At 48.7% G+C, this 14,803-nt stretch overlaps 1 protein-coding gene across 3 annotated transcripts in view; it reads left to right on the top strand.

Moving 5' to 3' along the window:
- The window catches only part of CUNH4orf19 (chromosome unknown C4orf19 homolog), an 86,539-nt gene extending 72,563 nt beyond the window's left edge, over positions 1-13,976 (top strand). For all 3 annotated transcript variants that reach the window (XM_019414439.2, XM_053901627.1, XM_053901628.1), the window contains 2 exons: positions 11,180-11,233; positions 12,270-13,976. In XM_019414439.2, coding sequence (XP_019269984.2) covers positions 11,202-11,233; positions 12,270-13,197 — 960 coding nt within the window. In that variant the 5' untranslated portion in view covers positions 11,180-11,201 and the 3' untranslated portion in view covers positions 13,198-13,976. The remainder of the gene's footprint in view (positions 1-11,179; positions 11,234-12,269) is intronic.
- The last annotated feature ends 827 nt before the right edge of the window (positions 13,977-14,803 follow it).

Genomic DNA, 14,803 nt, shown 5'->3' with positions numbered 1-14,803 from the left:
ATTCACAGTATCTAAAATTCAGTAGCATCCAGTGGTTAAAGAATATTTTCATGGATGATGACGGTGAACATGACAGCAGTCAACATTTAAGAACCTACTACTTGCCAGGCACACTTTGCCAGGCCTAGCACACGATCTAATCATGTGATCTTTTTTTTTTTTTTTTTTTTTAACGTTTATTTACTTTTGAGACAGAGAGAGACAGAGCATGAACAGGGGAGGGGCAGAGAGAGAGGGAGACACAGAATCTGAAACAGGCTCCAGGCTCTGAGCCGTCAGCACAGAGCCTGATGCGGGGCTCAAACTCACGGACTGTGAGATCATGACCTGAGCCGAAGTCGGACGCTTAACCGACTGAGCCACCCAGGCGCCCCTAATCATGTGATCTTAATAGGAACTCTGCGAGATTAGGTGTTACTATTTCCCCCCACTTAGTGGTTGGCAAAACTGAGAAGTGAAATGACTTACTCAAGGTCACCTGGCTTCTAAACAGGCCAATCCAGATTTTGATGCCAGGGCCCATCCCCTCATTACATTATGTACTGGATATTCAGTTTTTCCTCCTCTTCTCCTAGACCCCCTCTGTGATTTCATACATGTTCTGTGACTGGTTTCTGATAAAATGGCCAGAAAAATGAAAGTGATCATGTGCTAATGCCAAGGGTGTCTCTTAAGTTTCTGAGCAGATGCCCTACTAAAGATTACATAGCTTCCTCTGCCGCTTGGACCGAAGTCAGTAGGGCAACCCAACAAACTGAGTCGAGATGAGTTTTGTCAGATGATACTGTTACCATGGTGGTCAAGGGTATGACAGAAGGGGGTCCACTGATCCCCGTGGAAAAGACAGAGAACTGCACGTGTTAAGTAAAAATACATCATCTTCACTTCAGATTTTAAAGATCTTCCCAAAGAAACTATATTTCTGTTGTCTAAAGATTCTCCAAAACGTGCTGTTCATGTTCCCAGAAGATGGGTCCCCACGGCCAGCTCACACATGGGTGGCCATGGGGTCTAGGTAGAGCGCAAGGATGGCCAGGAGGAGCAGCCAAATGGACAGGCCCAGCAGCATCATATCTAACCCCCGGGAGGAAGGGTAACTGCACACCTCACATGCGTCTTCCTCCGCAGCAACGTCCACAGAATCACTGTCTGAGCATACTAGAAGGGAGCGAGGCCGACTCTCCAATCTCGGGTTCCGACGGGCAGTCATTGTGTCAACAGTGCTCTCTGTAGAACTGTGGGAGCCTTTTGACTCCACCATGATCTACCCAGATGACAGAACTAACCTCATGTCCCGCCAGAGCTAGAAGAGGCCCTGGCGTGTATGGTGGTGCCATGGCCACCAAGACTTAAAGGTGACCGTCACTGTCTGAAATATTTACCACATCACCTACTCCCTAACTTTGCCACATGGCAAAGCACCTACACTATTTGTGCCCTAATTTTCGTTTCAGAGGCCTTTCCCACACCAAGTCCCTTCCTCTAATTTAAATTAAATGACCGATGTATACTGCCATCTGGTGGTCATAGAAGCAAGCACACCTACCAAATTCTGTCAGAGCCCAGATCGAGAGGATCCAGTTCCCTTGTGCAAAAAGTTACGGGATCCCAAACTGCTGCTTGTTGTGTAATCCAGTGGACTCAGAAATCAACAGGACCCACCAAGACAGATGCCAGGAAATATTAATATTAGTGAAAACTAGAACAACAGCATTGACAGCTACATCGTACCATTTTCTAACTTAGATCCATTTACTTATCTGTAAAACAGCAGTTCGCACCTTAAAGGTTGCTGTAAAGTTAAAATAAATGAGTACATGAAAGTTCCCCAAAACAGTACTTGATGAGTAGAGAACACCCACATGTGATCTACTTATTCTGAGTGTCAAAGACTACTGGTAGTCCCCCAGACACCATAGTAAATGCCTTACAAACTCCTAGCTCATTCCATTTTCAGAACACTCTTCACAAGCAGAAACAGCTATCATTCCCATTACACAGATTAGACAACTGAAGCTCGTAGATGCTAAGAAATCTGCCCGGAGGTCACAAAACTAGTAAGTGCAGAGGTAGATGGAAACCCACAGCTCTGACCCTAAATTACTCCTTTAACCACGATGCTGAAATGCTGGTGCGGTGTGGTGAACCTTCCCGAATGTTTGCATACATCCCACCCCACCCCACACATATACTCCCCCCTCCCCACCACCACACACACATTCAAGACTATAAGTTCTAATGGGGAGCACCTGGAATGCCATTATTTCCCCAGAACCTGGTACAGTGCCTGATACAACACCATGGATTCAATGGAGAGTCGTATCAGTGGAGACACTATGTGATGACTGTGACCACTCATAAAACATCTGTCTTAAGGACAGCAGATTAATGACGACATCTGAAAAGAAAAAAATGATATTAGATTTTGAATAGAAGAAAAGGTCATAGAAATGTTTGTAAATCGATTGGGGTGCCTGGGTGGCTCAGTCGGTTAAGCGTCTGACTTCGGCTCAGGTCATGATCTCATAGTTTGTGGGTTCGAGCCCCACGTCAGCCTCTGTGCTGACAGCTCGGAGCCTGGAGCCTGTTTAGGATTCTGTGTCTCCCTCTCTCACGCGCCCTCCCCCACTTGTGCTGTCTCTCTCTCTCTCTCTCTCTCTCTCTCTCTCTCGAAAATAAATAACTGTTAAAAAATTTTTAATAAAAAAAGAAATGTTATTAAGATCAAAAAGATTGTGATATACAAGTATATGGACCACAAGAACAGAAAAATGGAGTGACATTCTCACTGTTGTAAAAGTCTTTTGTTTTTCCACATATAATACAGACACCGAGGACCCTGTGACTCCAGCAGCAGTAAAGTTATGGGACGGGGAATGGAAGCACCACAGAAACCATGTAGACACCCTCATCGGGTGCATATACTGGCAAGATCAGCCTTGGGAGAGGCCAGGCAGGCAGTGCTTTCAATAGCACGATTTGAGTGGGCCCAGGGCAGTCTTTCATCAAGAAATACCAATTTCGCAGCACCTGGGTGGCTCAGTCAGTTGGGCCTCTGACTTCAGCTCAGGTCATGATCTCGGGCCCGTGAGTTTGACCCCCGTGTCGGGCTCTGTGCTGACAGCTCGGAGCCTGGAGCCTGTTTCAGATTCTGTGTCTCCGTCTCTCTCTGCCCCTCCCCTGCTGGCACTCTGTCTCTTTCTCTCTCTGAAAAATAAACAAACATTAAAAAAATATATTCAGAAAAAAAAAAAAAGAAATACCAATTTCAACCCTGACATCTCACCCGCAGAGACCAGTTTGTTCCTTTGGCTCCCGAGACCCTAATCTCCAGACCGGTAGCCTGCGTCTCCCCCAGCCCACTCCAGTGGAAAAGGGGGTCCGACAGTGCACATCTTCCAGCCTCACAGGGTCCCCGTGATCTGCGGCCTCGGCCCTCCCAGGGGCTTTGCTGTTACACACGCTGTCTCCCGCGGTACTCCCTGGAAAGAGGCTGAGGAGACCCCTACCACAGAGCTGCAGACCTGAAATGAGCCAGGGGACACGGAGGAGAAGCTTTTTATGTTAAGTCAGGATCATGTGCTGGGTGAATGTGGCCCCGGGACCCAGACACATGTCGGCGGAATGACCGTGGGGTGGTTGACAAGCCCTGGAGAGAAACCTCACCCGCACGAGGGTCCTGTTGGTGCCTGCCTTGCCTCGGCACTCACCGGACTATCAGTGTGTCAACCAAGATGAATAGAGGGTCTATGGGGGACATTCCTGTTCTTCACTGATTCCCCTTTCAGGTTGTCAGATTTGGAAGAGACCTTTGACCTCGCGGACTCAAGCGATCACACGACCCTCCCACGCATGAGCAGTTGGTGATGGAGCCACTGCCAACACGTGACTCCTGGCGCACACTTTGCCTGGCTCGGGTCGCCCAAACAGCATACTACACTTGTCACTTGAGGCACAACACTCCCCCCAGATGATTAGGACTGTCATTTCAACTGTGGTTTTTCCCAAAACATTTCACAAAACCGAAGTTTCGTGGTTAGGAAGTCTTTTATGGGGAAAAAAAAATTCTGTGTTCACATAATTTGGGTAACTGCAGAGCTAAACAAGGTGAAGTGGCTCTTTTTCATAACCATGAACATGTTCATCTTTAATCTCTGCTGTTCCAAACCTTTGTGACCAGGGACCCGTTTCAGTGGGGAAACCTACAAAACACATCTCTGCACATAAATATCCCATCAAGCCCAGCTCTAGGTGATGCTAACACGTATCGTAGCCTAAAATAGGTGATTGACAGTGATAATAAAGGTCCTCATATAGGCTTTCAGGCTCTCCACCATCACTGAAGCTCAGCCTCTTTAGGAGAAAAGGAAACTCACCGAGAGTTTTCAAGGGCTGTCCAGGAAGGAGGCAGTGGTTCTGCTGAGAAAGTGGATTGAGCAGTCTAAGAATGTCTCTTCTTGTCCCTTTCCGGTTACGAATCCAGCGCCTGTGCTGAAGCTGGGCAGACCATCTCTTATTTATTGTATAAAGCACCTGGTAATTTTCTTCAGCACCTGGCAACTATTTTCACTCATTCCTCGGTTCCAGAAACGACTCACTAAATGTCTGTCAGCTTCACCTGCTGACCACATGACATGAAATCACAGCTCTTCTCCGAACACACAGCTGGTTTTCCAAAACGGAGCTGAAATTCAAGTGTTTGATTTTATGGTGTCTGTCTTCCAAGTATTCCAACTTCTGTAAACTCAGACCACTTCCTGGCTGCCTCTAAAGCTCCTTGACTAGAACCCTTGCAGCAGAACGCCCTTGACCCTGGGAATTGCACAAAGGGTGGTGGGTGCTATTTCCCGAGACCTGAGGGAGGAACGCAGTCCTTCCCATCTCTCAGCTCCTGCGCTTGGCTTTTTGTTCTGGACCACTGGGTAGTGCGATCACGGGAAGAGGCAGGCCCCTGAATGGAGTGACTGGTAAAATCCCATAGTCCCCTCTTATTCACTCACAGCTGTCACTCACCAGTCATCCCTTTGTTTGAATGTCAAGTGTGTAGGGCTCCGTGTGAGCTGGACGCCGCCCTGAGTTAGGTGTTGCCTGAGGGGCGCCTGGGATTAGAAGGGGAGGCAGACAGCTGATGGACCCCCAAGCACCAGGCTGTAAGTCCCTCTCGAAGGCGGGGCAGCTGAGGACAGGAACCAGACCTTCTTTGCCTTCAGAGGCTGGGACTGGCTATTGAGTAAAGGTCTTCAGGATGCACTCAGGATCACAGCTACATCCAGAGAAATCGGGGGGCTTTTGGTGAGCTCCTTTCTACAACCTTTCCCCCTGTGCTGCTTTGTAGGGAATATGATTATCAGTGATTTCCCACACCTGCTAGGTCCTAGCCCAGGGACAGACAGAACAACAATTAACAGTAGATTGGTGCTTTTTTTTTTTAATTTCCCACTTTTTTTTCTTTTTTCATTTTGACATTACATCAGGTTTACTGAGAAGTTGTAAGAAAAGTGCAAAGAATTTTCAAATACCCTCCTCTCACTGTGCCCAAAAGTTAACATTTACCAGATTTGCTTTATTCTTCTCTTTCCTACACACACACACACACGCACGCATGCACGTGCGCGTTTTTGCTGAATCATTTTAGTAAATTACAGATATCATACCCTTCCTCCTTAATACTTTCCCGTGTATTTCCTAAGGACAAGGGCATTCTCCTATATACCCCAGTGCACTGATCAAAATCAGGAAATTAACATTGATTTAATACTGTTACCTAATCGACAGGCCTTATTCAGATTTCAACAATTTTGTCAGTAAGGACCTTTTAGCCAAAAGCTTATACATTTCATTCGGCTGTCCTATCCCCTTAGTCTTCTTTAGTCTGGACTAGCTCCGCAGTCTTTGGTTTTCACAACAGTCGTGCATTTCGTTAAGAGTACAGGCCAGTTTGTTTTGCAGAATATCCCCCCATTTGGGTTTGACTGACATGGCTTCAGGCTTCCACCCAGGTTACATTCTCGTGGCAGGAAAACCAGAGAAGTGATGCTGAGTTCTCAGTGCCTCCCATCAGGGGCCCCTGGAGCTGTTCAGTCTCATTACGGGCAATGTCACCTTTGGGTATCGGGTGCAGGTGCTGTGTGCATAGTTCCTCCACCGTACCGATACTGTTGTACCCGTAAGCAGGTGGCGTGCTTAGAGATGAACCGTTCTGTTCTCCCCGAACCCTTGCCCGCTAATGTCAGCATCCACTGATGACCCTTGCTTGAATCAGTTACTGTTATGATGGAGATTTTTCTAGTGCCATGATTCCTTGTGTGCGGGTTAGCTGGCTTTCTACTTATAAGGCAGAGCTTTCCCTGAATTTATATCCACGTGGACACACAGATCCTCGTTTTATTCAGGGGGCTCTAACGCTTTGTATCGGTAGTATTTATTTTGATGCTCCAATAGTTCCAGATCTGACCAGTAGAACCTTTACAAGCTGGTTCCTGTGCCCTTTGACCTGCCTCTGTCACTCTTCGGGACAATCACTGTTCAAAGGCAGCCCTTGACAGCCGGCTTGAGCCTTTTTCTGTATGTCTTGTCTTCCTGATGAATACTCCATTTCTCTGCCTGGTTGGAAAACGCCTGACTCTGTGGTCTTCCTGTTCCACGCCCCTCCCCCACCCCGCCTCCCCCACGATCCCCCCTGTGGAACAGGATTTTCCAGCAACGAGACTTGATTAGTAACTGACAGAGCATTCGCATGTCCATCTTCAAACACAGGACTGTTTAACTTCAACATAAAACACAGGGCAGAGTTAACCCCCAACACAGGACTCCAGAAGCAGGTGGGCACCCGCGGTGGGTGGACATACCCTCCTAATGGTATTTGCTTTTCCTCCTGTATAAACCAGCCGATGGTTGCAAGGGATTTGCCCTTTGCCTCTCGACTGATTTTTTATACTCCAAAGACAAAGCAAATTTTGATTCTACTAAGTAATACGAGGCACCTGACAGCTAAGTTCTAACCTCCAAGTTAGCCATTGTCCAAGTGAGGCGGGGGAGCAGGGAGAAGGCAGGTAGACTGCCCCTTGTGAAGGTGTTAATTAAGAGCGTGTACCCCACCCTCCCCTGTCCCCATGTCCAGGTGTCACACTGGACAAGGAGTATTTCCTTTTCGCTCTTGGAAATGGGAGAGCTCCTTGCCAAAAGCAAGATGTGGACACTAAAGTGACATATGAAAAGAGGAATAAATTGAATTTGACATTAGGAATCCTCATAGAAGGAAGGAAGTCGTGGATATGGGCAGGCAGAGGTTGGATGTGAATACATTAGTCCCCACCCTTTCCGCCAGCAGTCACGCAGTTACACAGCCGTGGACACTGGAGCCACCTCAGTGAGAGAAGGAATGTCCCTGGGGAGGGAAAACTCCGGGCAGGTGGGAGAAGGCAGAGCCTGTGACCAGGAAGAGGCCGTCTCCACTGGCAGAGAGAGGCGGGAGAGGCCCGGAGCAGGGCCCTCAGGTGAGGGACCAGGCCAGGCAGAAACCCGGGTGCTGTGCCCCAAAGGCCAGTGGGGGCTGGGCTGAGAAGCCAAACCAGAAACTTGATCCTGAAAGGGGAAAACCTTTACAACATCCTTTCTATTACATGGCTCTGAAGGAAAATATAGATCTTGTGGTTTTTCTGGGGGAGGAGGAGGGGAGCCTAAAGCCACAGATGACTTATAAATTCTATAAGAAACAGGGAAGTGGTGGCTCTCCAGTTGGCCTGTTAAAGCTCTGCAGTCATTTCAGTGCAGAACGTGTTGCTCACGTGGCCCTGGCCACAGCGGCACAGGGTGGGGACTGTGGCTGGGCCAGGGTTCCCCAGGGTCCCGTCAGCCTCTGAGATGCTGGGAACACAAGGTGTGGCTCAAGGCCTGATGCTTCCTAGCTTCCTCCCTCCCTCCCCTCACTTCCTTCCTTCCTTCCTTCATTCCTTCCTTCCTTCCTTCTTCCCTTCTTCCTCCCTTCTTTCCTTCCTTCTTCCCTTCCTTCCTTCCTTCCTCCTTTCTTCCCTCCTTCCTTCTTCCCTTCCTTCCTTCCTTCCTTCCTTCCTTCCTCCCTTCCTTCCTTCCTCCTTCCTTCCCTCCTTCCTTCTTCCCTTCCTTCCTTCCTTCTTCCCTTCCTTCCTCCTTCCTTCCCTCCTTCCTTCTTCCCTTCTTTCCCTTTTTCTTCTTCCCTCCCTCCCTTCCTTCCTTCCTTCCCTCCCTCCCTCCTTCCTTCTTCCCTTCCTTCCCTTTTTCTTCTTCCCTCCCTTCCTTCCTTCCTTCCTTCCTTCCTTCCTTCCTTCCTTCCCTCCCTCCCTCCTTCCTTCTTCCCTTCCTTCCCTTTTTCTTCTTCCCTCCCTTCCTTCCTTCCTTCCTTCCTTCCTTCCTTCCCTCCCTCCCTCCCTCATTCCTTCTTCCCTTCCTTCCTTCCTTCCTGAAACCTTCCCCTGCTATTCCTCTTAACTTGCCATCCTAAAATTGACCGACCAGATATTTTACAGTGATCACCATGGCTTCAATTACATTATGATGACCCACAGTCTGCCCTCTCAAAAACCTCAAAGCCAGGTTTTTCTTTCCTTTGACTTTTTTTTTTCCTCCTATCCTCCAGACTGATTGTGTTTTTAAACAGAGTCCAAGATAAATAAAGGTACTGCGAGCATGTAGAGGGGCAGAGTTTTAGAGCAGGATGGTGGGGAGGGGAGGGTGGAGGAGAGGGGCTGATGGAGGCGGGGGAGGTGCACATCGTCCTTGTTTCTTGGTCCTGTTTTTCCAGCTGATTTAGGAATTGCTAGCAGAAAATAGGCGTAAGTGGGAGCAGAGGCTGGGAACAAAATTCTGGCCTCTGAACATGGGATCATTTAACGGAGAGTGCCTTGAAACAGTAAGTGGTTGTGCACACTGACTGCTGGCCAAGCTCCCAATGATTTCTCCCTCTGAGGAACTTTTGTGGCACTCGGGTTTTGTGGCACTTGACTTTCAGTCGGTGCCACAGTTAATAGAAATATACCATTTGGCCCTTAACCCAGAAAACAAGTATTACTTGGTATTCACAATGCTTTTGTTCCTGTGTGTATGTTGTGGCAACTACATTACATCTTTCTTAGGTGCAAGACCTCCATACTTTTTTTTTTTTTAACATGTTGGGGCTCCTGGGTGTTTCAGTTGGTTAAGTGTCCAACTCTTGATTTTGGCTCAGGTCATGATCTCATGGTTCATGGGTTTGAGCTGACAGTGTGGAGCCTGCTTGGGATTCTCTCTCTCCTTCTCTCTCTGTCTCTTCCCTGCTCATATGTGAAAGAAACAAGGAAGGAAGGAAGGAAGGAAGGAAGGAAGGAAGGAAGGAAGGAGAAAGAAAGAAAGAAAGAAAGAAAGAAAGAAAGAAAGAAAGAAAGAAAGAAAAGAAGGAAGGAAAGAAGAAAGGAGAGAGAGAGAGGGAGGGAGGGAGTGAGGAAGAAGGGGAAGGGAAGGGAAGAAAGGAAGGAAAGGAAAGAGAAATTTTTTTTGAACGTGCTATGTCCAAACAGATCTGAGTAATAAGTATATGCTTATTGTGAATGTTAACTTATATAATCCCCAACGACACCGTATGGTAGACATACCATTATCCCCATTTACAGATGAAATAGCCGAGGCCCAAAGTCATACAGCCAAGTAAGAAGCAGAGCTGGGCTCTGAACCATATAATCCAAGTAAATCTCCCCATCTCGAATCTGTAATCACATCTGCAAAGACCTTTTTTGTTTCTTTGTTACATGCAAATTCCAGAGATTAGGTTGGGGATATCTTTTGGAGACCATTTTTCAGCCCCCCCATAGGAGGTTGTTTGTAGACTTTATTTATCGGTATAAACCCATAACCTGCCAGTCCATAACCTCTTAAAGAGCACCGGTCATTTTCCGTGTGGGTAAAGGTTTCTGTGGTGGCATCCTGGGAGTTCAATTACAATTGAAGGAAGACAGAAGACAGGCCAGGGAGGCAGCGACACCGCCAACAGTGAATGATCTCTCCCTCTTCCTCGTGCACACGTCTTACAGAGACGGAGGACTGGGGCTCTAGATTCTCTTACTGGTTTGTCACTTTAAAGGTTGTTCCTATTAGAAAAGGGAAATGATTTAGAGATTCTTCCACACCAGTTTTTAGGATCTTCAGAAGAGAGATCAGAACAACCCGGTGAGTTCCACGTGAAGGGAAGATTTCAGTGGGAGAGGACGCATCAGGAAACACGAAACTTGGGAAGGGGCAGGTAGGAGAAAAGAAGCAGCTGAACCCATCTGCTGCCAGGACGCCCCAAGGGCCATGTCCTTGAGCTGCAAGAGTGGAGCCCCTGGGGAATTGCCAGGGTTGGCCAGTCACGGCAGGGGCGCAACAGATGCCAATTAGTCCCGTAAAGCTTGGAATGACGACCACAGCCGTCACCTCCTTGGGTCTGTGTTGTGGAGCATGCAGGTCGGCCACCTTACCCAGATGTCCCTTTCTTTTTAATGATTGAAAAAAATGTTTTAATGTTTATTTATTTTTGAGAGAGAGCAAGCATGTGTGGGGGAGGGGCAGAGAGCGAGGGAGACCCAGAATCGGGAGCAGGCTCCAGGCTCTGAGCTGTCAGTACAGAGCCCCACACGGGGCTTGAACTCACAAAGTGCAAGATCATGACCTGAGCAGAAGTCAGACGTTTAACCCACTGAGCCACCCAGGCACCCCAACCCAGATGTCCTTTCATACTTGAGTAGCTAATCCCCTGGTAAGGAGTCCTCTCTTATGCCCCTGCCCCCTGGAGCAGCACAATGGCTGTGCCCTGGTTAGGCTCCTGAGCCCCCAGCATAAGGCCATTGATTGACGTGGAAATGGCAAGGATCCTTTTCAATCCCGAAGGTCTCTCCCTAGCATTCTTCAGCCTGTGTTTCCTCCTTCACCAAATGGAGACAACCTACCTATCGCCCCGGGATGGGGAAAGGGCCTGGCACAGAGACGAGCGTCGGTAAATGTTTGAGAACTCTGAGTTGGTGATTTTAGAAACGTGAAGGTGTTCCCGGTAACCATGGTCTCCCTGCCTCACGTGTTCTGCTTTTGCCAAAAATTGTGACCCTCCCAACTTGGAGTATCTGGGAAGGAAAGAGCAAACTTAGTTCCTGTTCAGATGTCATTCACTATGTTCTGTCCTTTCTCTCTTTTCCAGATGGTAACAAAAACTCATCCAGATGGGGTGCAAGTGCTGTAAAATGATACAAAGGTAAAGTTGGAAAAGTACCCTGAGTGGAGGAGGACTTTGGGACTACCGTGGAGGCCCCCCTAAAGACCCCGCATGGGTTCGCTGCATTTATCCGACCTCAAGCGTGACCAGCATTGCCAAGAAATTATGCATTTGGAACTGCTCGGATATCATTTCAGAGGACATGTGGCCCAGATTTAAACTTTTTTGTTATTGTTGCTCACTGCTCCGAGCACATTGGGAATGCCGTCATGCTCTGAGACGGAATTTGGTTTAGGTGGACCTTGCAGTTCTCCAGAGACCTTCAGTGCAAAGACAAGCTGGGGTTGCAGAGATGATGCCTGACCTGGCATCACTGAAAATAAATCACCCCAGTCACATACAGGGTTTTAATTCTGTCCAGATTCTATTTCAGAAAAATTTGGATAACCTGACTAGAACTCCACACAAAATAAAGGGGAAGAAGTTAACTAATTTGCTCCCTTAACAAATAGCACTTTTTTGATTATTCTAGATCTCCATTATAGCTGTACACCTACATCCATTTAGTCATACGTGTGTGTATGTTTTATTCCATTGTACTCACAGTGTGATGGTAGGGCGTGATTCAAAAACCATTTATTATCATAAATATTTGTTGTAAGTGTCTTTCGTGCTAGTCCAGACTTCATATTTATTTATCGTGTTAATGACTGCATACTATTCTGTGGAGGAGATGTGCCATCAGTGTTTAACCACCTATTCCCCTGTTATTGGACATTTATTTACTTTTTGGTTGTTTTCAGTTCCATCAACCACTTTGCATCCTGTTCTGTGGTCTCTTCGATCTCTTCCTGAGACCTATTTCCAGTGGTAAAACAGGTTTATACCAACTAGATCTATTTGGTTTAGACATACACAGAGGCTTCACGGAATAATCGCAGAAATTAACAGGAATGGTAGAAGGAAGCAGAAGGTAGAAGCATAGAGTGTTGATAATGGAAGCTATTCATAGAGGGATTCGTGAATAACCTTAGTTAATGTCTAACTGACTGATCTTCATTCTTGTCGCCGCCAGCTATCTCTTCGATCCAGTTCAAGTGCCCTCCTCTGGCTACGTCAACGAGGTGAACAGCTGCAAGGTGGATGAAGGGGGCGCTGGTAAATGGAAAGGCAAACAGGGCAGCCAAGTCCCGGGGCATCAAAACGAGCTGCAGAGCGAGGGCCTGAAGAGGACCGCCAGCAGGGGCAGAGCTGGCAGCGGGCAGGAGCCCCGCTGGCCTCCTCCGGGATCGCCCCCTCTGGGGGACACGGTGGGGGGACACTGCGCGGACAAGGCTGGCAGTGCGGTCAACGGCATCGGCCCCGCCGCCCCCCCGCAGCCCACTGGGGACCGTGGGCCCCACCAGGGCGAGAGGGGCTCCTGGGTCAGTACCGCCAACAGCGCCCCCCCGACTGCACCCTTCCGGGAAGGCGGGGGCCCCGGCAGACGGGACAGTGTGCTGCTGCCAGCCCTGCGAGAGACCCACGTCGTCCAAAGTGGGGACCCCAGAGCTGCTCTCAGGGCAGAAGGTCCTGCCTTGGAAGTACAAGACCACGACTTCCAGATGCCGGCCCCGGATTACCCTCCCCTTCGGGGCTCGGCTGGAGACACAGTTGACGGGGAAGAAAAGGACGGTCTTCCCGAGAGCCACCGTGAGGAGGGACCCCCGGCGGGCCTTCACCCCAGGGCCGGGGGGCATGGCTTGAATATGCCCTTCCCCTTGAAGAGAAGCTGGGATTCCTTAAATGAGGCCGTGGCAACAGAAGCCCTAAGTGTCGGCTTCAAAGAAGAGGACGCTGCTCAGGCCGTGCCCGGGGTCGATTCGAGAACTGGCTGGGAGGATGCGCCCGGCTCCACCGCAGACGGGAGTGGGGATGCGGGGGACGAGGACGCGGCCGTGGCCGAAGCCCTTGCGGCTTTGGAAGCGGCCACCGCAGGAGAAGACACGGAAGAGGCAGAATAGGACCCCCGAGCTGGTGTCGCGCCGCGCATGCCCGGTGCGCGTGCTCCTTGCGCGCAGCTGGCGTCCTGCAGCCTTAACGGGTAGCCTCGCCGACTGTTTGCAACAGCGTCCGTTCTGGCGATTGGCAGTGCCTGCGCCAGGCCGCTTGTTGCGAAGTATCGGAAGCCCCGCTGTGTAGACGGGGTGTCACTCAGGAGGCCGGAATAAAAATCAGAGGGGACGATGCGCCGGTGCCCACAGCACAGGCAGAAATTAAACAGCCTGCTCATCAACCCACAAACCCCCCTCTGAGAACGCTCGGAAATCCCAGTGCTGAATCCCAAGAGTGCATAGTCACAGAACGTTCTGTTGGTAAATTCACGGTCTCGCTTCTGAGAGCCAGACGTTGTACCCAACCCGGAAAAGGTAACTACCCCCGCTGAAAGTGCCTCGTGTGTCCCCAGAGCGTGGCTTACCTTCAGGGACGGTCTCCCAGGGAACTAATAACTAACCACTTGTTTGATATCCAGTTAAGCTCAGCAGCTTTCAGGATGGGGCAGAAGCCACTAGTGAACAAATGGTTAGTTGTTAGCTGTGATATGAAGACACCTTGACCTTAACTTTTTTTACATTATTACTTTTTAATCTCCTCTGGGATTGGGGAAGCCGGTCAAAATAATTCTTAAACCTGCTTGTGACCATTTGACTTGTAAATTCATGAGATTGGGAACAGCGAAGAGATCAGATGGAGTGTTCTATGCCACTTTAATGTCTGATTCCGATTAAAACATAACAACATGTGAGTGTGTCTGTCGTAACTCCAAGGCGGTTCTAATGTGCCAGCCTTGAGTGTCAGTAAGCCTTGACGTTTGCTTCCATGTAAAGAGCCGCACTACTAAGTTAACAGGTGAGGAGGAGAGCAAGTCAGTTTGCTGAGAACGGCTTTGGCTGGCTGTCCCTGCTTGGAAACACGTGACAGCGTGACCGCACGCGCCGATCTCCCCCTAAGGAGGAACAACAGCCCCCTCTGCATTTCCGCCTTGTAATTTATAGGAAGGAGAACTGCCGTTCTGACATGGCCCAGTGGAGAATTTAAAGCACGGTCAAGTCCATCTAGAGAAACGGGAACCCAGAAGAGCTTTAGGATGGCATTTCATAACACAGGCTCTGAAATCCGACTGACCTTGGTCTGGTTTCCAGCTTTGCCATGCGACCTTAGACAAGTAATTGATCCCTTCTCCTTTCCCATCTGTTAAGTCAGAGTAATAATGGTGTGTGTTTGTAGAGATTAAACGAGATGATGCAGGTGTTTATCACAGTGCCTGGCACAGAAGACACACTCAATAAAATGATAAGTCTTATTAGCTAAAAACAAATCCTTTAAAAATGGCTTTATGTCCTCACAACTGAAATGTCTGTAACGTCATCACCGCGTATTGGTAATTATTTAATAGAAAACATGATTTCCCAGCATCTTTAAGGACGGCACCCTGACAAATGCTTAACAGGCATACATTACCCTGGGTTTGTTTGGGGACATACCATCTGTACCTACAAGGTCACACAGAGCCCCTAAAATAGAAACTGTTGTCCTTGTTACATGCGTTGTATGTGTGTTTGTTATTTT

Source organism: Panthera pardus, unplaced genomic scaffold, assembly GCF_024362965.1.
Source record: "Panthera pardus isolate Hobbes unplaced genomic scaffold, ASM2436296v1 HiC_scaffold_13, whole genome shotgun sequence".
Classification (NCBI taxonomy): domain Eukaryota; kingdom Metazoa; phylum Chordata; class Mammalia; order Carnivora; family Felidae; genus Panthera; species Panthera pardus.
The sequence above is the reverse complement of the archived record's forward strand: the minus strand, read 5'-3'. Positions and strand labels throughout refer to the sequence as shown.